We start from the raw sequence: 24,283 nt of genomic DNA on the forward strand, positions 1-24,283 counted from the left end.
TTGGCACATTTCAAGAACAAGAACAACAAGCAGGAAGTGGGATAAGGGAGGGGGTAGGGGAGAGAGGCAATGCAGGCTGGCAAATGGTGAGCACTTTTCGCGGGCGGCCGTGCGGCCGCGAAAGTGAAAGAAAACAAATGCTTTCAGGCTGCCAAATGGTGCGCGCGCCCGGAGCACATGCACTGTAGTTGGCGGCCTGAAATGCACTCGTTTCCACTTCCAAAAGTCGCTTACTATAAGTCTCGCCAGAGCAGCGCTAAAGCGCTGTCTCAGGCGAGACCTAAAAATTGTAGCAACAAAAAGTGTTCTTGAAGCACTTAAGTCGACATCTAGAGGCTCTAGTTCAAGAGGTCACCCAGATCCCTCTGGCTCCAAAACAGTACACTGTTGATTCCCAGTATGGGAGGGTCTTGCCAAGAAGATGGTGAACAGGCTGACACAAGCCTGCACATTATTTACATGGACCTGCACACTGGCCACATATTTGCAGGACCTCCTATAACAATGCCATTTCCACATAAGAAAAGGAAACGTACATTTCAGGGGTTTATTTCAGAGGACTTAAAAGCCAATTTCAACTCCTTTCCGCTACGATCTATTGCTGAACGACTCACACTCAGATTCATATGAGGAACATTTTTCAGATTCAGCTCTAGCCTATCAAGATACAGGACTTATTGATGATCAAGCAGATGCCTGGCAAGACTATAGGATCGACTGTTAAAAGCACATGTCTCTGAAACCTTATCCAGTAAAGGCTTCGCCACCAGATGACACCTCTAAGTATCACTCTATAACTGCAAGAGCTGTCTAAAAGTGAGCCTTCTATTCCTCTCGTACTGCATCTAAAAACGTTATCGAAGTGTTCTTTTGGCATTTGTAAGCACCCTGTCAAGGCCAGGATAGTTAGTCCTCAAGTGGGAAATAAATTAAACTGGCTCCACAAGACCCATCTTTATTTGTAGACATGTCACACTAGAATCCTTGGTTGTGCACACACCAAGTAAAAGCATTCATGCAATGCACAGGTGGCAAACCTCTAGAAAAGGGAACCAACTAGGAAAAGGGTTGCGTTAGGGCTCAAGGGTCTATTGTTAAATCTATGGTATAACTTGCCAGGTACCATAGGGACCAATGGGATGAGGTGGGCAGCTGCCCAACACTTTCCAGGCAACTATAAGAAAAGAACAACCTTGTTTGTCAAAAGAGTAAGGTAAGGCGCCAGGGATGTGAGAAAGTGATCCCTCCCTGTATTAGTAGCATAGATGCTACCCAGTAATGCCCGAGCTCAATCTGGAGTCCTTGTGAGTATAACATGTATGATTGTCCTTTTCAAATGGGATCCCTGGGCAAATCGAGATCAAGGAACCCCTAGCAAAAGAGGAATACCCGGAGGCATAGAGCTGCCCCTCCAGGTTCTCTGCAACCTTGACACTTCTCGGCCAATTAGGTGTGTTTCCTGGAGGAAGGTTGTAGGAGGCTGGCTTAGTATATGGTGCACAATTATTTATTTAAGTGATGCATCTTGCACTAATCCAGACAACCCTTATGGTGATTTTAGTGGTCTTTGATAACCATAGAAAGCTTTCAAAGTGGTAGCTGTGGAGAGCAGCCTTCAGACTTATCTAGAAGGAGTGTAAAGCAGCTTGTTTTACCAACTTTAATCAATAGTGTACATTAAATGAAAAAGAACCACACAGTGTTTATACAAAAATAAGTCTATTTATTACACAACACAACCACTAACACATTGGTATATCTCCTACCTGGAGCTATCAACACAATACACAAGAATACTTTGAAAAAATCAGGTAAGTAGCACAAATATACACCAGACTTAGACCAAAAGACTCAGAGGAGCTGGGGACACAAGGAACCACCCAATGTAAATACCCAGGAACCCCACGGAGGGGTTTGCAGAGTGAATACACAGCCTTCGTGTCCAATAGAAGTCAATGGAAAAGTTGTGCTGCAGTTTTATAGAAGGACTCTTCCCGGAGGGCCCCGAAGAAACCCTTTGGAGGACAGAAGGTTGGAGAGCAACCGCACCCATTGATGCCCCAGGAACCAGGTTACCTGCACCAGGGAAGCCGGGTGCATAGAGGTGAAGTGACGTCGGAACCTGCCATAGACGACAATGGGAGATTTTGAAGAAGATGCCTCTGGAGAAGACTGTGAAGGAGTCCGGTGCAATCCATGGGTGGATTCTTGAAGTGAAGAACCTGCAAGCAGAGGGGACAGAGTCTATGCCACTTGGAAGTGACCAGGAGGCACAGAAGCACAATGCCCATCAGGCAGGTTCAGAAGAGACGACCGTGGCCTGGTCGCTGAAGCTGTGAGGTCAGGCGATGCTGAGGAAGACCAGGCATGAGCCACTCCACGTTGAATGTCGGTGTCTAGGTTATCGGTGTCCGTCAGGAGCACCAGCAAGCCTTGGTAGCAGCAACTGGCGTGGGGAACGAAAAGGAGAAAACGTTGGGACCAGCAAGGTCCAAGGGACTCACCAAAGGCAGGGGAGTCAGGTCAGGCTCTGAGCAAGCAGGGGAGCCCATTGAAGCAAGAGAAGACCTTCAGGAGGACCCATTGGCCGGACACACAGCAGCTGCAAGAGGATCTCAAGCAGGCCACCAAAGTCAGAGTCCCACAATGCGGATATGCAGGGAGGACTCTTCTTCATGTAGTGAGGTGCTGGAGGCTGGAGCTTCATGTAGCGCGAAGATCTCTGGTGTGTAGAGCCAACAAGCCTTGGCAATGGCAAGTGGACCCAGTGCACAGGGGTTCAGTCCCAGCAGCCCAGACAAGGGATACTGTCCTCCTAATTGCAGGGAAAAAAGGTCAGGCATCTAGGGAACCACAGAACCACCACCGGTGTTGCTGAGCCCTGGGATGTCCGTGGGACGTCAGGAGCAGCAGACCGGTCAGCTTCGTTGCAGCGCCTGCAGATGCAGGGCAGTGACTCCCTAACTTCAAGGGAGATTTCTTCCGGTGTCCAAAATGCCCACAGGTCTGTTGAAGAATCTGTAAGAAACACAGACGACGAAGAAGACTTGAACAGCGAGACCAGGAGCATCAGGAGTCTTCCTTGGTGCGCTCTCGGTTCCGGTCGAAGTCTAACGAAGTCCAGTGTCCAGACGATTGAAGAGCGATAGAGTTTCAGGGTTGAGTCTGGTACCACGATGAATCTGAGGACCCACCCACAGGGTAGCCCTTAAGTGCCCTAAGGAAAGTGTTGAGACGACTTGGGGGTTCCTCCCACAGGAGGGGCTGGAAGGAGGGGAGGACACTCCCCTGTCCTTTGTCCAGCTTCACTTCAGAGCAGGAACCACGGGTTCCTGAACTAGCTGTAACTGGAGTATTCAAGGAGGGCACCATCTGTGCCCTTTAAAGCAGTCTGGTAGTGCTTGCAATCGCCCCCACCCCAGCCCAGTACTCTAAGTCCTGTCTGGGAGGTGGTCACAGCTCCCTGTGATAGGAAACCTATTGTTCTACCTTCCCCTGCTCGAGTTCCGATCAGAAGCAGTAGGGTAGAATTGTGTCTGTGGTCAGCAGAAGCACTATCTTACTGGCAAACCCTGAAAGGATGTCACCTGGAGTACGGGGGGTCCTCTAAGGGCCCCCCAGTACATGGGATCATACTTGACCAAACATGACTGGGTTCGGTGCAGCCATTATATAGTTGAATATCTCATGATGACTGATGTTCACTATATGTCTTAAATTGGCCGACCGCACTTACAAAGCTTGGGGAATCCACTCTGGGGTTTGTAGGGGTGTCCTGCTCATGCAGAGGCATCCTCACACTTGTAACGAAGCACCCTGCCATCAGGACTGAGGAGCCTGCCATAGGGGTGGCTATAGGTTTTAAGTGCAGTGACTTCAGATATAAGAAACACCAACTCACACAGGCTGCAATCGCAAACCTGTAGCCACAGCTTAAGTAGACTCCCATGGGTAGCACAATACATGCTGCAGCCCATGGGAGACCCCTGGGTACTTTAATACCATATACTAGGGACTTAGAAGGGTACACAGTAGCTAATTGTGGAGGTACCAATGTACTTACCAGAACCAATTTTGGGGAGAAAGCACAGATGCTGGGGTCCTGATTAGCAGGAATCCAGCAAACTAGGTTGAAAACACACTGACAACAGGTAAAAAGTGAGGGTAACCATGCTAGAAAGATCCTACCTTCCTACAAAGCTTATGTCTATATGTTGTCACTTAAGGAAAGCCAAAACTCTGTCTCTATATAAGTAGTTATTAAGGATGTCACTCCCTAAGATGACAAGTTTTAAGCCCTGCAAGGACTGTCGCAAGAGATGTCTGTGACACATCCCCACCAGGTGTGACTCTGAGATGTGCAAGGACTGTGCTTCTATGAAGCCGAAGACCATAATGGAACATGAAACAAAACTTTGTCGTCAAGCTCAAGAAGATGCAGCGCCCGGACTGCTCCAAGTCCCGTCTGAGTTGAAAACTTGTTCCTGGTCTCACTCCTGTGCCTGGAGTAGACAGAGCCACTCTTGAGGCTGGTCCTCGTCGCACTCCAAATCCTTGGGTAAGCATAACAAAGATAAGTTATTGAACCATAGTTCGTCTCCGCACCGTTCTCACTCCGCCGATGGAGTGCATTGAAGAACCAGAACCTTTTGGACCTGGCGGCGCAGGGTACGCCTTAATCTCCTGGGTTCTCCTGCTTAGCTACACAGAGACACGGGGACACTCTGTCGGCGTAAAAGATCAGATTTATTAGCTGCAGCTAGTACAGTTGTCCTAGAAGTACACACGGTATGTTCTCAGGAAACTGCCACTTCACTCCGTGGCGCACAATCTTATATAGTATATATGTGACATATACATTAACTAAGAACACACCTAAAACATATAAAAGGGAGCCAATAAGGAAAGTTGGAAAACAGAACAGAACCAATAGGAAAGGTTTGAAAATAAAGTATCGAGTAACTCGAAGAAGCCTCTCCTCTAACTGTGTTTGTCACCCCTCCCCACGAGCTAATTCATTAACTGACTTGTAGCTGACTTGCAGGTGACGAGATACGTTTGTGTGTTTTGGAGGATAGTTGTAAAACAAGAGAATACGAGCAGAGGACAGCGAAGGCCAGACGATAAGATAAAATCAGAAGAGAATAGTGTGAACCAACAGATAGTTGAGACAGGGATTAGGAAAACCAGACAGGGATTAGTGTACTCGGCCAGTCTCTAACACCAGCTTTTGTAAACAGAGGCACAAGGTTATTTCGACACACTATTGCAGGAAAAGCAGAAAAAGACTTCGATCGTCGTGCTGCCTGAGTGAGGGCAACACAAAATGGCGGCGGAGCACAAAATGGCGGGTCGATATAATCACGATCGAAAATCGAAGTTCCTCAGCATTGGCAGTGCCAACGGTCCCATTCCCGCTCCTGAAGATGTCTGACTTCAGAGCCGATTCCACAGCTGGGTCCGGCACAACCATGAGTTTCCACGGCTTTCAGCTATGCCGCAGCAAATCAAGGGTTCTTCTCCGGCTCCTTGTTGTTTACCTGCTCCTTCTGGAGTGCCTTTGGGCCCCACAAGTACGAGAGGCCTACCACCTAGCCTTCGGGAGTGGCTGGACTCTGCGCCAATTCCTCTCTCGGCTCTAGTATCGACGACGCACTCAGGGCTCTTACCCAATCCAGGCCCGGGCATTTCAATGCTGATGCCGACTTTGCTTTTGGTCAAAGGGGCTATTGAGAGGGTGCCAGTGCCATGAGTAGGATATAGTTGTTATTCCCGCTACTTTCTGGTACTCAAAAAAGATAGAGGCTGTCGGCCTATTCTGGGTCTGCGCACTCTCAGTTTCTTCCTCTGCAAGGTGAAATTCAGAATGCTCACTTTGGCACAAGTCTTGTCACCCCTCGACCCTGGAGACTGGATGGTGACACTAGGTCTGGAGGACGCATATCTCTACATTCATGTCCTCCCGGCTCATTGTCACTACTTGCGGTTCACTTTTGGGTTGGTGCCTCTAGTTTCTGGCAGAGACCCATCTCCATATTAACCTTCTGCAGCGGAGGGCCATCCCTTTCTTCCACCCATCAAGAGGAGGTTGGTGCAGGTGCTTACGGATAATACCGACGCCATGTGGAACTGCAACAATCAGGGCGGGGTGGGGTCCCTAACCTTGTGCCAGGAAATCTGCACCTCTTGAAATGGCTGGACCATCAAGGAATCTTCCTGGTGGTGAACCATCTGGTGGGCTCACTTAAGGTCAGGCTGGGTGAAATCAGTCATTAGCGCCTAGCACATCACGAGTCACAGTTACACCCAGAGGTGGCGCAAGGTCTCTTCTGTAAATGGGAAGAACCTTGGCTCTATCTTTTTGCCACACCCAAGAAAGCACAATGTTAGCATGTCTGCGCGCTGGAGTTTCCAGGACGTCTCGTTTGGAGATATGTCCGCCTCGAGTGCAACTCAGCACTCCTGTATGCCTTTCTGCCGATATCACTCCTGTCACATGTTTCGCAGGAAGATCAAGACAGACTGGGCCCAAGTCATCCTAGTTGCTCCAGACTGGGCACGGTGGGTATGGTATCCAGAACTCCTGGGCTTAAGCATCTGTCCTCCAATAAGGCTGCCCCTCCAAGAGGATCTGCTATGGCAACAGAACAGCCAGGTTCTTAACTCGGGCCTTCACAATCTCCACCTTCTTGTGTGGAAATTGAGCGTCAACAGCTGAACACCTTTGACCTTCCTCCGGAGGTGGTTGATGTTATCTTGGCAGCCAGACATCCCTTGACAAAACTATATATGCCTGTCATGGGGTAAGATTTGTGATTTGGTGTTGCAGTTGTCCAACTGACCCCCTTACAGGCCAAGCTGTTCAATGTTTCATTATTTGTTCTGTCTCTAGCCTGGCAAGGCTGTGCTCTGGGCATAGTTAGATGTTCTTTTTCGACCCTCCTACTGTTGCCTGATCAGCCCGTGTTATTTCATTCACCTGTTTTGATGCATTTTTTTAAAGGGCTGCAATATATGTTTCGCCCTTTCCTTTTGTGATGACCCAATGGGACCTCAATCAAGTCCTTACTTATCTGAAGTGCACTCCTTTTGACCTGCTCATAGTTGCCCGTTACAACTCTTCACCACCTTATTCCACCTTCTTCCCTGACAAACGTGTTCTCCAAACTAGGACTTCCTTTCTCCCAAAAGTTGGGTTGTTGTTCCACGTCAGCAAAACTATCACCCTGTTGGCGTTCTATGCTCCAACTAATCCCTTCTAAGGAGGAGGAGAGGCTCCATTGTTTGTATCCCAAAAGAACGCTCAGCTTCTACATAAATTGCACCAAAGACCAAAAAGATGGTCAGCTCTTTGTGGGGTTTGCTGGAGTGAAAAAGGCCAGTCTATGCGGAATCACACCTCTCACACTGGCTCGTGCTCTGCATTAAGATCTGCTACTCACTGGTGAAGAAGCAGCCTCCAGTAGCCCTGCATTCCCATTCCACCAGGGCAAAAAGTGCTACTGCTGCATTAGCCCATGGAGTCCCTGTCCTTGACATTTGCCAGGCAGTTATATGGGCGTCCCTCCATACATTCATGAAGCACATTGTCTGGACTGTCAGGGTTGCAGAGACAGGCACTTTGCCTGCTCAATCCTGTAGTATTTTCTGGTTTTAGTCCATCCACCGCCCACCTTCCTTAGGTACTGCTTTGCTAACTATTCAAAAGGTTAGAAGTTTATAGCGTAAAAACCAGCTACCTTCGGTAACTCTCTTTCCGGAAGACACACCATCTAGCTGCTGATTCCTCAACGACTCTTCCATCCTCCGCATTCTGTGTTTGGGAGCTACCCTTTATTAAGAAACCAAGAATAGGAATCTGAACTCTGCCACTCCTTTTGGGGCTCCGCTACTGGGGGTACGGGCAGTCTCGAAAGCAGCTGACGTCAGCACCCTCGAGAGTGGTGTCTGTATAGGCCCCACCCATCATTTCGTCAGTGGAACATCCATCATTGCAGAGCCACAAGACACCACCTTCTGGCGCACAGAGGTAGTATGGAAAAGTGTCCAGATTCCATTCTAACACTTGTGGAATATTTAAAAGGTGAGGAATCTGCTGCTAGATAGAGTATGTACGGAAATAGGATTACCAAAAGTAATTACAAATATAACATCAAGAAACCATTCCCAAGTGTCCTCTCACCATCAACAACAAGTCCTTGCGGGTTAGGTACAAGAAGAGGTTCTTGCAGGCCAAGAGTGTTACTGACTTAATACTTTAAATATGGAACAGTAAAGGGCAAGACATCAATGAAATGTCATCTGTGCCACCAGTCAAAAGAATCCCTACTCCAAATTATATGCACCTGTAAATTCCTATTAAAAGAAAGAAAGGCCCAACTAAGTCCAGGATTGCTTACACCAGAGATCTGATCGTACCAGGAGGCAGTGCATGCTTGCTTAGTGTTAGTACACCGAAAACAGTCAGAAAATAATTTACATTGGTCACACTGGACTACTAAAAAATAACATTTTAGCGCTTACAATGCTAGCCAATTGTCAATATGATTTTAATTAGTATACAACATACTTATAAAATAATTTTGTATTTTGACGTATTTTACTTGGTTAATCATTAAATGTGTAACCATCATATGTTTGCTTTCAGGAAAGAAAAACTTTCTTCCTCCCTCATACTTGATGATGGGATTTGGCTTCTTGTTCAAGGTAGACTAGTTGCTTTTTCCTTTTTGTTTGCTAATATGTTTTTTCATAACAAAGTGTGAGTCTGATGAATTCAAAGATGAACCCACCGTTCTATTTTGAGCTTTCCTTGTATTTCTTCCACCTTAATTATTCCTCTGTTGTTGCTCTTTTTAACACTGTTTGTTTACCTTGAAATCACACCTTCATTGCCAGCATGTCCTGGGAACCTTCAAGCTATGATAATGTAGGTACTATCTCTGCAAGTTTCTAACATCTTGGGGACCTCTAATTTCAAATTTTTGGCAACAAGGGAGAGAAATTAATTGAACTTTCTCCCTGAGCACTGGAGGATATCTTACTGAGTCAGATGATATTGTCAATTGAAGCTTCAATCAACTGGATCCGGTATTAACGTTTGGACCAGTCATTTCAACTATTCACAGAGTTCATACAGTGTTAATCTGATTTGATCTTTGAAATTGACAATACCATCCGACTCAGGCCACAACTTTTATCCCATCAGTAAATTCCTAACAAGTAAGGAAAACTGCGGCCAAGAAAAGAGACACCACCATGTCCAGGTCCTGATGAAAACCCCTTAATGGTGATGGGGTTGGAAACGCGTTGACAACGGCGTCGGTGATAAGATATCATCCAGTGCTCAGGGAGAAAGTTCAATTAATTTCCCTCCCTTGTTGCCAACAATTTGAATTAGAGGTCCCCAGAGCTGTGCATATAGGCAGGAGACATAACACACATGTAGTGTTTTGACAGTTTGGTCCTTTTTTCTCCGCCTAAGTGCCATTTTGAGTCGAGGACTGGTGCTTTATGTTGATTGATTTTTGCTTCATCAACTGTGAATTTAATATTTGTCGATGTTTGATACACATGTAAATATATGTTGATGTTTGTTATTTGTTCATGTAATTCATGTATTGTATCCTACAATTGTTCCATTCTTTTGTGTTTTCCTTGATGTTTGACATGATTTGAATGAAATTTAATATTATGGAATAATCCCCCAAAAGTTAAATAAATCACACAAGCCTGTGAATTCAATCCATTGGCTCGTCATTGGAGTATTTATAATTGTCAAGGAGGCATTGTTGATCTGAAGCAGAAGATACATCATGTCACTTCTAGAAGAAGCACAAGAGAATCCAACACATTCCTTTTAGATATACATGTCCACTTCTGGCTCAGTGTGGTACCATCATATGGATTTGTCCTGGCCCCACCTAAGCCATCCTAACATTCAGATGAGATGCACTTGAGAAATTCATACTCTATTGAGTTTCTTTTCTCTTCGAATCCAAATCAGATGGATACTCTTTGAATAGTCTTACTAGATATTTCTGCAAACATAGCCCCTCCAAATGCAGACTTCTGATGCTGCAGATTGGAATGTTTTAGTCTTGGCAGGATCAGGCTTGTAGTTTGCCTCACATGGGACCATGTTAGTGCCTTAATCCTAAATCTGAGTGCTAAAAAGTCTAAAGGAAGTTGTACCACATGCTCCAGTGTGGTCTTGCAATGACACATGTAGATGAGTTCCACAGTTCTTTGGAGAGTGGGTGTACAAACAGATCTAAATCATTCTTGGAATATATATTTATCTTCAACTTATAAGTGGATTCATCAACTCTAGTTATGTCCATTCAAACTTATTCAGGTCTCAAACCTTTCTTTGCAACTTGGTATATCATTTTAGATATAAATGCTGCTGCATGTTTATCAATTAACAATTAAATTGAATCAACTGGCATCTTCTCAGTGAAAGTTTGATAAATATCTGAAAAAACATTTGACACAACATTGATGAGCACAAATTATGTTATTGTTTTAAGGAAACACAGAGCAGTGTTTCCCAAACTGTGGGTCGCAAGCTAGTTTTGGGTAATCCGTGAAAGTCAGAGCAATAAATAAAGGTGTCTTTAAATTTTGTGTTTAACTTGTCACAATTGCAGTGATTCAAAAACAGATGTCAAATGTTGGGCAGCTTCATTCTTTTAACATGAGGATTAGTGTTTACTCTTCTTTACCTGACAGCAAACCAAGAGGAGTTTTTAAAGGGAATTATTTGACCAAGAAGTAGTATTTTTTTTTTTGCATTGTTGAGCTGTATGCATTCAGCAGTACGAAAATCAGTGTGATGCACTTTTTGTAATTCTGAAGTGTGCTGGAAACCGATATTTTAATAGGATCAAAGCAAACCGAGGCTCTTACTTGGTGCTGCACAAATGATAAAGATTCACAGAAACCTAACTTATTTACATAATCATTTGTGTGTTATATAGTTTCAGTAGTAAAACTGTATTGCTGTGCAAGTTTAGTGGCCGTTACAGTAAATGACAGTGCGCGACCACACAATGCTTTAGTTGCATTCAAAAATCGCCCCGCCTCATGTTCATGAAAGGTAGATTAGTAGTGAATGTTAGTTGTTTTATGAAGTGAGTCGTGGTGGTAAAATGTTTGAGAATCACTGCTCTAGAGCAGCAGGACTTTTAGAGAGTCAGCTTGATGGACACATTTATTACTACTTCAGTGGGAGCCAGTGCACCTTCTTGATGTTGTCCTTACAGCTTGACCCAAGTCCTTAGCATGCAAAAACATTCTCATTCTAAAGAGTCTGAATCTGGTCTTGTCTTTTAAGAAGGTTGAATAGCTTGAGTTGTACTAAATAATTAAATGAGGACATTTAGGTAAATCATGTCAAAATAATCTTGTCTTAACATGAGCATGGATTTCTGTTTTATCAAAATCATCATTGCACTAGTCCCTTGTACATCCCAAGCCAAAGGTAAGAGAAGCCACCATGAGCTTTGGCATTGGCATATTTAGATGTTGTGAGAGTGAAATCTCGACTGCATCACCAACACTTTTTGCTTGTGGTTTCCCCACACTTTTCCATTTTTTTATTTTGGCTTAGAGTTTCATTCTTAGGTCATGCCTAGGCAGTGCATGTGCTGTCTGCAAGACATGCTGTATTCAGTCTGTGGGCTTTCAACAAGCCCAGTGCTTTTGGCTGGTTGTTTGGCCTGCCTTCCGAAATTCCTTTGCTCTGGTTGAATTATGTACATCTGTACCGCCTTTGGGTGCTTGGTTCCCTCCCATCGAAATTCACATATTTATTTGGGCCATCTCTGCGCATCTGTTGCCTCCTCTCAAGCATCCCCTTGCTCCTGTCATTGCAGTCATCCTTCCTGCACCGCTGCTTTTGATTTCACTCATTGTTCTGTTTAGTTGGCCATCCCTGGCCATATGTTGCCTCCTCGCTCGCACCCCCACCCTCCAGTGATTGCTGCTGTCCTTCCTGCGCCACCGCTTGTTTTATTTTCTTGATTTATTTCTTGTTTTATTTTACTTGCACTCATTGTGAATGGAATAACCTATTCGGCTTGTCTTCAGTCTTCACATGTTTGACTTCATTGCACAATTGTTCCCAGATAATACAGGAGCTACAGAAAAAAACACAATTCATTAATGCCTCGTTAAGAGTGACACTGAACAAAAAAAAACAAAGAAGTCTTGTTTTGCTGTAGGCACCTGGGCACCTAGCTTATGTGTTGAGTTGATCCCTACAGTATACTAAATCATCGAGCCACTCCTTAAATTTGGGAGCACATCCCCGGCCCACCTGCATGCCACCTGTCTCTTTGCCAGTAACAGCAAAACACACAAGATGATGGACGGAATGTTGCACATTGGCAAAACATTCACCCCTAGTCACAGATCTGGGTTTAATCCATCGTTATTTTGCTCACGAAGCCACCCCAGTTCAGACATGGCCATATGCAAATCAGTCTTGACCCTGTGCCTCATGGGAACAGTCCAGCCCAAACTGCCAAGCCATGTCTTCCCTGGACCGGAATCAAGCATCCTAGGACCTGTTTCTGGGTTTCACCCCTCTTCAGCCAGGATAGCTTGACTCCAGTGGCGTAGTGAGCACGGGACCCACGTCTGGGCATACCCTTCCCACATAGGGCGAACAGCAAAACACACAACGTGGGTCCGTGCTCTCCATGCCGCTGGAATCAAGCTATCCTGGCTGAAGAGGGGTGAATATGCCTTGTGGGAAATGGTATGGCATATTCTCTGTGGTGCTGCCGTAATTTGGCCGCTAAGGGTTCAATAGCAAGGGCAAAGAGCAGGGGCGACAAGGGACACCCCTGCCGAGTGCCCCTAGAAATTAGGAAAGGAGGGGATTGTAATCCATTCACCTGTACAACAGCAGTGGGTTGGTTATATAACAGAGCTATCCAATTAAGATATGGTATTGGAAATCCCATTCTTCCCAATATAGCAAGCAGGTAGTCCCATTCAAGTGAGTTAAATGCCTTGGTGGCATCTAAGAATACAGCCACTGCATTTGACTCCGGATCAATAACTTGCAACAGTACAAAGACCGTGCGTAGATTGTGGGAAGTTGCTCTGCCGGGAATTAACCCTGCCTGGTCCGGCAGCACCAGACAAGTCATCAGTAGGCTAAGTCTATTAGCTAGTATTTTAGCTAGAATCCTAGAATCGTAATTTATTAAGGATAGGAGGAGAGTTATTATTAGGGCTTGCCATGCCGACTGCAGGGAAATATCGCTTTCACTGGCCTCCTCATATACCTTTTTAAGTATAGGGACCAATTCACCGATGTAACATTTATAAAAATCAACTGGTAGCCTATCGGGGCCAGGAGCTATGCCCGAGCACAACTGCATTATGACCTCCTGTACCTCATCTTCCTCAATGTCCGCTTCCAGGAATTCCCTTTGACTGCCATTTATCCACCCAAGTGCTGTGTTTTCGAAGTATGCTGCCACATTAATCTGACCAGCTCTGTTCGTGCTGTACAGCCGCTGGTATTGGGATGCAAATATATTGAGGATTATTGTGGGGTCAGCGTGCTATACACTGGCCTCGTCCTCCACACCAAATATGTTGTTCGTGAATCGAGGAGTTTTGTTGGCTCTGCTAGGGGATTTCCCGCTCTGATGTGTCTGTGTATTCTATTAATTGTTCCTTCAGCTGTGCATGTAGTGGTGCGGTGGGAGCCTCAACTATAGCTTTCTCAGTTGCTTCAATTGTCTACTCCAGTTTGCACAGTGTTACTAATATCTCGCAGTATACCCCCGTTTTTTGATATGCACAGTCCCCTAATTGTTACCTTGAAGCTCTCCCATACGCTAGCCAGCGTCTGCACGCTGCCACGTTACATGGGAAGAAATCCTGGATTTCTTGCCTTAACTCCTCCCAAAAAGCAGTGTCCAGCAATGTTGTGGGTTGGAGTTTCCATGAGCGTTTTGGTGTCTCATTGGCAGGAGGGCAGAGCGTTAAAAGGACGGGAATGGTCTGAGTAAGTTCTGGCAAAATGCCTCGAGTCTTTGAGCCACGTAAACAGCCCAACCGAGAGCAAACAGTAGTCAATTCTTGACCAGCTTGCATGTACTGAGGAGTAAAACATGCTCTCCCTATGTGCAGGGTGTAAAACTCTCCAGGCATCTAACATATGCTGTTCTGTTATTATGCTGTTTAAGTGTATCCCTGCCCTAGCATGGGGCTCTACGGTACCAAAGGAGCGATCTATCTCAGGATTAAGTACCAGGTTTAAATATCCCCCCCACACCAGGTACGTTGAGCCGATCTCTAATATTTGGCCCCACAGAGCATAAAAAAACTGTGCATCGTCTACATTCAGTGCGTAGCAATTAAGGAGTCTAACAGACTGTCCAGCCAATCGGCCCCACATCATGCAGTATCTTTCCTGTGGATTCGTGAGCGTGTCTGTGGGACAATAGCTGACCCCTGTTTTGATTAGTATGGCAGTGCCTCTTGAGTAGGTTGAATATAAAGCGAAAAATCTATGCGCCGCCCATTTGCCAGCGAACCTAGGCAGTGACCTGGGTCCAAATGGGTCACCTGTGTCATTGCTATTTGGACATGGTGATTATCTAGATAATTAAGCATGCGCTGTCTTTTTCAGGGATCACGCAATCCCCGCACATTTCAAGTCAGCAGCCGGATAGCTTGTTCAGTAGAGGGTTTAGGGATACTCATTTGTGCATTTATGTTGTGTAACCTGCGCAACCATAACTGTATCGGCAGGGTTGTCGCAACACCCATCGTGTATGTCTGTGCTGCTTGCCAGCCTCTCTTGTTCTACATGCACAATCACTGCTGCAACAAACTACAAATAAAGAACCCTGCACCCCTCCCCCTTCCACACCCGAAGCCCAATCCCGCAGGCGAATATGATCCCCACCTGTGAATCGAAAACTTAGTCCATCAATTGTTAACATAAAGGTCTAGCATCTACCCCAGAATCTTTGATGCATTACCAACCAGAATTGATAGCATTCTGCAAATGCGTAGCTGGTGCCCACTAATACAGGACATTCTTCCAAACAGAACTGTATGCCGTGCAGGCAGATCTGTATATTAAGTAAACGTAAACACCAGAATCTAATGGCAACTAGCCTTAGGGGGATACCCATAGGGGGTTATATACAAGAGAACCTGGCGGTCTTCCCCGTTTCATGGGGGTGCCTGGGGTAACCAGAGCTTTGGCGACATCTAGGCCCTGAGCCCGACAGTGCAGCCCCGAAACAAGAAGAGATTGTCATTATTCATATGTTTATTCACTTATAGAAATGTTTAACCTGCCATTGTGAACCATCCCCAATAAGTAATCATAAAGCGTGTAGAACATAATGCTCACAATACAGTTCATGGAGCTAATAGAAGCAGCCAGCCCAGGGTTAATCCCTTCAGTCAGCGCCAAGGGTCGGTGAATTAGATCGGGAGTCGTCATCATCCCTCTCCAAGCGGAGTCCACGGGAAAGTGTCTGTTTGAGAAAATCCTTTGGCTGTTGGGAATTGTTGCTTGCCCTGCTGTGTGATGCACAGTCTCTCTGGATACAACATTGCGTATGGGATATTAGCCTGTTGTAGTTGGCGTTTTACAGGGAGGAATTTTTTACGAGCTTCCTGAACCATCAGAGCAAAGTCCGGAAATTTGGAGATGGAGTATCCATCATGATGGAGATTTCTCTTTTCGCACACCAAGCGAAGCACAGTGTCCCTGTCTTTATAATTCAGGAGGTGCGCGATGATGGGCCTTGGGGGCGATCCCGTTGGTGGTCTCACGGCAAGGGATCGATGTGCGCGCTCTACTATTAAAACCTTGGAGAAGGAGGACGCATCGAACAGGTTTACCAGCAGGCTTTCAACATAGTCCTTCATCTTGCCAGTGTTCACTGTGTTCGGCACCCTCAGAATACGGATATGATTTCGGCGAGAGCGCGCCTCCAGCTATTTATCCTTTGTCGCTATGACTTTCAGTAGGCGCTCTATGTTTTGCATCTACTCCCCACCAGAGGTCGTGACGTCCTCCAACTGCGAAATTCTTTGCTCATTTACACTGATCTGCCCGTCATGTTTCTCCAGCCTTTGAGTGAATTAATCCATGCCTACATTCAACGTATCCATTTTGGACTCAAAAAAGTTGAGGATTTGTTTCACTGTTAATAGCAGAGAGCGGACATCTGAGTTCTCTAGTTGGAAGCCCTCTGCCGCTGATGAGGCTGCATCTCCCTCCAGGCATCTAGGAGTCTAGCGTGGTTCAAATGGCAGTTTCGCCTGTGTTCCCTCTATTCTCCCCATCTTTGTGTTGCCAGTTAGATAAGTTCACACAGGACACAATTATTGATAACACAGCACTATTTAATACTGCTGTAAGATGTTCTCTGTGCTGCTTAGTCAAAGCGCTGGATGGATATAGCCGCGCAGCTGCAGTCTCTTACAATTGGACTTGTTGATTATATGTGCAGATACCGCTGCTCTTCAGCCTGGTGGGCCTCTGAGGTTACCCTTATTTTACTCACTACCCCTGGAGATGTGTGGAGTGTTGTGGCCTGTTCACTGCACACAGATTAACTACTGTCCTCGTTGCTGGGCTGATCTCACGCCAGCCTTGTGTGCTCTTCAGGCTGCATGAGCAGGGACCGCGACCAACAATGTGTTCCACGAGCACCCACGTCTCAGCCTGAGGCCCCTTGCCAACTCATATAGCAGCCGAAGCGCGTCTCCCAGCCCGTGAGGCAGCCCCCGTACTCTGACCTTCGTTCCGTAGTTAGGATGACGTGGGGGTCCTCGCACCGCCGCAGCCAGCAAGAGACACCAGCCGAGCCCAGGGCACTGTGGCGCTCACCGGCCTCAATCTCCCGCACAGCAGGCCCTCAGCAACAGTCTCACACTTACCGCCGCACAAACCCCACAGCGCGGGTATATCTCCCATCTTGTGCGCTTGCAGCAATCAGCAGCATCTGGGTGTCTCGCCGTCCACAGCCGCAACCCGGCAGAGGATAGTCGCTGTCTTTTTTTCCTTTGCTGCGGCTCTCACTGGGCTCCGCTCCGATCGTACGTTTAGTATACTGCCGCCATTTTGCCGAACGACCCGAGTCCAGACACAAGGACAATATGCTTACTGACCAGGCAGCAATTATTTTCTGCACAGCGTGGCATTGTCAGGGCTGCACTTTCTGCTCGTTCCAGCGGCCTTTTATGGCAGGATTATGATGGATTGTTTCCTCGGGCTGCAGGAGCCTCACGGAAGCGCGGCATCTTGCCAGCCGGCTCTCTAGCGCCCCCCGCGCTTTATTATTCCTGATTTATTGATTGATACTGTGCTACCTCTTGCCACAAATTTCATCACACCTGAGCGTCTGTGAAAACATGGAGCGTGCCTGACTCTGTAAGCAAGTGTGATTCCCTTTCTATAATTAATGTCGGAAAGTCTCACGGGTAACAACATGATGGAGTGGGAATTAGTTGCACAGCAGTGGCGGTGCGTCCATTGGGGGCGTTGCCCCACTAAGCTGGAACAGCCCCAACGCCCCCAATGGACGCAAACTCCTGCAAGGGCATTTACGTTCCAATCCAGCCTGAAAGTCCTTTTCAGTTTCACTGAGTGCGCGTCGCAGTCTGTGGGTGTGTGTGGGAGCGGGGCTGCCGCTGATGTGGAAATAGCGGCGCGCAGCAGTCCAGCAGACAGCAGTGCGCAATGTGCATGTCAAGTTTTGGGCTCTATTCTGGAATCCTGGCCCGAACATGCGCACACGTGTGTGTGTGTGTGTGGCACTTAGAAACTTTGACTACTACAGTGGTGACTGGGACCCGAGGGTGCGTCTCATAACGCAGCCCCCCGGGTCTCATTATGGGCAGGGACTAACCCTGCTCTTAAGCCAATCCTGGCGCTGCTGGCACAGTGGCGCTGGTAATGCAGCGCCAGGGTTGGCTGAGTCTATTCACCGCGGTCCGCGCAGCGCAGCAGTCGAGTGAGTCATGGTGCGCCATACGCATGGTATGGCCAATCACACTGCGGCAATGTGAAGCCATGCAGTAGTGATTGGCCATTTCAGTCTCTCTCTACGCTGTCGGCGCACCACGTCACCGCGCCAGTGCCTGCTGCCTGCCACACGACACACACGAGGTGCGAGGAGTCCCGGTCAGAGAGAGTCACGAGTCGGAGCGAGCACGACGAGCAGACGAGACACAGTGCAGCAGCCAGCAGCGAGTTTTGACTCTAGTATGTATCACTCACTATAATGTGGAGGCTTAAGCTTTTGTATTTTGTAATGTGTACACTGTACACTACACCGTCACCGAGCCCTTCGACTGAGGCCCAGTCCCTTACACATAAGAACCCCTCTCTCTCCTCACTTGCACTTACCCAGCACTCTAGCCAGCCGGCGGTCCATGCTCTGGCCTAAAAATGCTTTCTTCATACACCGGACTGCCCCAGCCCCTCCTGTCACAGCACGAAGATCCCTCCTTGCACCCAGGTTCGACTGTACAGTTCCAAGACAATTCCCCTCCTCACCCCGGCCCCCACCTCCACTCTTCAACTTATTCTCAATTAGGATCCAGGAATGTGCTCTTAAAAGTGCAGTCCACACCCTAGCAACAGGCAAAATAACAGCACCCTCGGTGAGCCCAGGCCAGGCAGGGCCAGTCCCTGCTCTGAGGTGCCTCCGGTAGGAGGTATCGACCAACTCATAGGCACGAGGGCTCCCATTTGGGGTATTTTTGCGTCATTCTGTTATCTTACACACTAGTCCCAATTTAAATTGAAAAAATACACACAAAAGTAGTTATCTACAAGTGTTTCTATCCTCCAAAATACCTCTACAGAAAAATCTGACACTATCTTTTTCGGGCTGAAAATGCAATTTTTTTAAATGATTAGTTACTTTCCATCCTACATATCAGAGCTTCCTTTCCATTTCTATACCCTTTCGTCATTTTGACAGAATGAAATAAATCTGACTAACATAAAACCCTGCCCCCGGGCTCTGGGACAAGAGAACGGGGGTGTACGACTGCGACTCACCCTTTGGGGCAGACCTAGGGCAGATGGAGGGGTGGATGAGGCCCCCTTCCCGCCTCCAGTGGTGGTCGGACAGGGGCCTGTGTGTGTGGCACAAGGCTTATTAGGAAGAAGTGCGCTGCTAGCGTGGAGGAGTACAGACGGTACAGCGAGAGAGCATAACATCACACAACAGACACTAAGTAGTATAACAGAAAGCTAATAAAATACGAGGAATGCTCCCAATCCTGCTGTCAAGTAAGAAGCGAGGGGATGCGCCCAAGAGAAGGGGAGAGCAAACAGAGACAGATGGAGGGAAAGGGCGCAGAAAAAGACGTGGGAGGAAGAGTGTAATGAACCGCAAGAGGGAGAGAAGAGAACGGGGGAGGCAAAGGGGAGACAGGAAGTGAAAACAATAGTTACAACAGAGAAAAAGGGGACAACGGAGTAGAGATAAAAAAGGATGTAGAAAGGAATGGTGAAGCGGGGGAGGCAAAAGAAGAGACAGGGGAGAGAAACGAGCGTATGAAGTGCAAAGGTGAGAGACTACAAGACAGAGAGGGGTGAGATGGGGTAGGACAAGGTCAATAAGATGAAGAGGAAGGAAGAAAGCAATTACGAGGGAGTAGAATGAGGAGCACGCGAGAGGAAGAGAGAAGAGATGCGAAGAGAGGGAAATGTTGTTATAGATGTAAATGCAGAGATGAGAGGAAGTGTGAACGAGCGAGGAAGGAAAGGAGCAAGGAATAAAATAAATAGAGAAGGAGGGGAGACAAGAAAATGGAAATACGATGGAACGGAGGGAAACTGGAAAGGAAGGGAGTAAGAAAATAAGGCAAGAAAGGAGAAGGGCAGAGAGAAGCAAACAAAGATCAGAGGAAGGGCTCAAAGAAAGTAAAGTAAAAAGTGGACAGGAGGAGCTTGATGGCGAGAAATCTGGAAATTTGCTTGAAAATGCACCATTTTTCCACTCTTTTTTCAATATTTTCTAGGGGGGAAAACCCCCCCGAACCCCCCTTAGGTTGTTCGGGCGAGGTCGCTACGCTCGCTCGCTATGCTGAAGTATCACAAACATTTTACGCCTCACCACTTTCAAATGTCACCGTCCGCCACTGTTGCACAGCACAATTCTTAAACAATACCTAATTCCCTGTGCTCGCTAATTAAATTATACTTTTTTCGGTTTTCATTATCTCAAAAACATATCGTATCTACATATAGTCACCGTGCGCATCTGTTCGGATTGGAGCACGCAGTACCAAGACTTAGTTAGATAAACAAACCGAAGTTTAAATAACGACTTAACATTAATAACATCTTGACAAAATATTTTTCTGATTAAAAACAGACTGAGCATTATCCGGTAGTTGGCGGACAGCAATGAGACCGGTACATCTTTGATACATACTATCCTTTAACTGAAAGACAATGAGTTACATTACACATTGAAGCTTGCTATGTAAAAATGTTTAATGGTTAGCTTTGCATAGCGCTACGCGTTACCGAGGCCATTTCAGAGCGCTAAATGCCATTCACTACGGACTGATGTAGCTTGTCTCATTTTAAGCTCATAATCATTTGAAGATCTGCTGAAGTTAGAGTGACAAAGGGACAGAGAGGCAGACCGCGCTGAAACGTTAATAGCATTGCACATCTAATGGATGTGTGTAGCCATAGACAGCTCAGAGTTAGGGGGACGTAGGAATCCTGTCTCTGTTGCAGGGCCCGAGATCTTTAAACTGTGCTGGATGTCGCCCCCAAGAGCCTTTTTCCACCCACCTCCCAAGCTTTAAACTGATGGCTTTGTTTCATGTGTTCAGATGGTCAGGGTGTGCTCTGGAGGGTGGGGCACAGGAATCGCGTGCTCGTTAAAAGTGACAGGGAAATATCATTTTCAGTGCGGTTAACTTAGTCAATAGCCCTTCTTCAGGAATGTGACTGGCGAGTGCTTTCAGGAGTGCGACCTACTTCATGATTCTTATCTGTGAGTAACAGAATGAACAAGGGCTGCTATGAGCTACTTTTATATTATTCGCGAAGGCTGTTTTTTGTCGGGGACATGTTCATAATGTTTGCGCCTTTTTAAAAACTTTGTTTGCGGCATGCTTTGTCTGTTTACTTTACATTTTAATTTAAAATTAACTTTCACAAATAGTATGGAATTGTTATGGTAACTTTGTATCTGGCTTCCTATCCAATGGAAACCAGTATTTACAATGCAATAGGTCTCACAATTACATTGTTTTAAGCTATTGGCATTGAAAATGTTATTAACCGTTGACCGCGGTGCGGGTATTTAATCAGTGGGCGGGGTTTAGACGGCCCCCGGCCGTCCTCCGCACACCATCACGTGGGACGGGGGCTGTCCGCAGCACCGAAGGGGTTAATCAAGTAATGGCGTTGTAAATGACAATGTCTTTTACCCCCTGTTGACCCCCGCATACAGACATACATTGAAACCGCACTACAAACGGCCACACATGCATGCACACGCTGAGAAACACACGCACCCCGTGAGACAGACACACTAATACATTGAGGTGCACGGGTGAACCGAAGCACGTGATCACACACTGAGTCACATGCACACTGAAGCTCTGGGTCTGAATGGCCCCATTCAAACCTGGCTGAAGCCTGGTTCCGCTCCAGACATGACAGTCTACTTCTTGAAAATGCGAGTTATATAAGTGTATAAAAAGAAAGTTGTAAGTATTTAAAAAAATAAAAAGTGTCTAAAGTGACCCACGGATTTTGACTGGAGTGCTCTATTGAGACAGCACGGGTACGTTTTTTTGCCAGTATTTGGACCTGACTTCTTCTTGTTATTGCTGATGCTGCTACATGCATGCTTTTCTCAGTGGGGAGAGGATGTGACGTTATGACCAGAGCTGCTGACTTTGGAACTGGGGAACCAGGTGACAGTCTCGGCATTGGCTAAACATCCTGTAATTGTGGCCAAATCACTTAACCTCCCCATGCACCAAGAACAAAACAAAAAAGACTATACTTTGTTTCTTATTACCGTCTCTGTGGGTTTGCAAAAAGCGATTCACAAACAGCTAAAACAACAACATTATTCATAGTTAACTATGCAGTTAGGGCTCAAGATTTATAATATGGGATTTGTCCAGTTCTGACCAAATGTCCAATGAAGTAGTAACATTTATTTTTATGAATATTTTACCTATGTATTCATCTTTATGTTTCAATATCAACCATTTGCAGCCATCCTACCGATGCGTAACCTTCCATCTTTTCGTTCATCTAATAACCCAGACACCCATCCATGTATTCAGACAGGTATCCCTCGATTCAAGCATTCATACAAACTTCTATCATTCCACCAACCAATCGATCCAAACTACACCTCTGCTCCTTAAATTCTCACATTATCAGGATGGTAACCACATAATTCCAATTCACACCACAGACATCCACTCCATAACACATGAGTAAAAAATAGTTGCATTTACATCACCAATAACTCTAACTCTCGTTTTCTAAATAATCATTCCACTGCAAACAAAAAAACATAAGTAAAAAACATTATCATACAACGCTAATAGCTCTATCTTTCACAAATGTGAGACCGCCTACATTGCAAATGCTTGTGTTTTTTTGGGGCGTGTAAACCATCATTGTAGAATATTTGCTTTTGAATGCGATTTCTGTGTATCAGTATTGATTTACAAAAAGTTATCTGGCAGAAAAAGAAACAAAGATATCAGACCTCAGTGATTCTTCCCCGGTTTGGACTAGTACAGCTGAGGATTTTCGTAGGTCCTACTACTCTGGGGCCCTACTACATAGGCTAGGGAGGGCAGGTACACCACTATGCCTCTGGGGGTGTGACCAAGAAGGTACTGTCTTCCATACCCTTTGGGGATGCCAGGCGATTCAAGAGTACTGGCTAAAAGTTATGTTATGTTAAAGGATTTCTGCAGAGCCTGGCTGCAGCAGCAAAAGGGCTTCCTATCGTTTGTCCTAAAAGAGTACACTGCAAAAAGCGACCTATCGCAAAGTGCCGCAGGAAGCAGCTAAGAAGAGAATAACCAGGTATTCAGGATTTTCCAGAAAGACCAGTAGTTCTGAACACTCCTAATGGACAGAGGGAGTGTGTTCCAAAGGGCTGGGGCCCTAGCACAGAAATAAAGGCCACCAGCTCAGACTCTCTTAACAGGTGGAACAGAAGCCAAATTACAATTTGCTGAACGCAGTACCCAAGAGGGCATGTACAGGAACACTAGATTGGAAAGGATGCGAGGCCCCTGGGAAAAAAAGATCTTCCAGGTGGTGCACAAGGATTTAAAGTGCACACGCTTCTCAATGGGTAGCAAATGCAGTTTGCAAAAAAGACCAGAGACAGGACAGCACTTTAGAAGCGAGAACAGCAGCCTTGCCATGGCATTTTGAGCCAGCTGAAGTCTGCGAATCCCAACCTTGTTGGTTCCCAGGTAGAGGATGGTACAGTAGTCTAGCTGGAAAGGATAGCTGACTTAATAATTACTTGTCGAGTGGGAGGGTGAAAAAATCCTAGAATGGGTTTAGGCCCATGCATAAGTCCAAAGCATGTGCCTACCACTGATTTTGTCTGTGCTTGAAAAGTTAATGCCTTGTCCACCCAGACATCTAGGTTTTTGACCAGTCTTAGGGCGAGGAGGAGGACTGAGTGAGGGATCCACCAGTGGTCGCCCCAAGAGTGGGTGTCTTTCCCTAGGAGCTAGTTCTCAGTTTTGCTTGTATTAAGTTGCAAGCAATTGGCCTCCATCCACTCTGCAACAACGAGCATGCCCCTTTCGAAAGCCATATCTGACAAGAGGTTATTAGAGGAGAGCACAAGCTGGGTGTCATCTGCATAGGACACTGGTGTGAGCCCCAGGGATGTCACAACCTGAGCCACAGGTTGAATGTAAATATTAAACAGAGTGGGGCTCAGAGAGGGGAATAACCTGAAAAGGGCAGTCAGTGAGATAGGAGGAGAACCAGGCTAGGCAGGACCGCATATTGCAATCTCCTGGATGCGCCGGAGCAACCTTTGTGGCACACAGTGTTAAAAGTGGCACTTAAATCAAGTAAGATCAAGGCCGAAGACCTGCCTTCTTCTAAAATACCATGGAGTTGCTCAGTAACCACAAGAAGAGCCGAGTCCGTACTGTGTATTGGCCTGAAATGGTCCTGAGAGATGTCCAGAATCTGATTATCTTCTAAAAACATTGTTAAACTAGCTTTGACATGAGTCTC

At 46.4% G+C, this 24,283-nt stretch overlaps 1 protein-coding gene across 2 annotated transcripts in view; it reads left to right on the plus strand.

Annotated features, from left to right (window-relative positions):
• The window catches only part of NEMF (nuclear export mediator factor), a 453,826-nt gene that overhangs the window by 317,588 nt on the left and 111,955 nt on the right, over positions 1-24,283 (plus strand). For both annotated transcript variants that reach the window (XM_085627010.1, XM_085627011.1), the window contains exon 21: positions 8,648-8,706. In XM_085627010.1, the coding sequence (XP_085483136.1) occupies positions 8,648-8,706 (59 nt within the window). The remainder of the gene's footprint in view (positions 1-8,647; positions 8,707-24,283) is intronic.

Source organism: Triturus cristatus, chromosome 9 (genome assembly GCF_964204655.1).
Source record: "Triturus cristatus chromosome 9, aTriCri1.1, whole genome shotgun sequence".
Classification (NCBI taxonomy): Eukaryota; Metazoa; Chordata; class Amphibia; order Caudata; family Salamandridae; genus Triturus; species Triturus cristatus.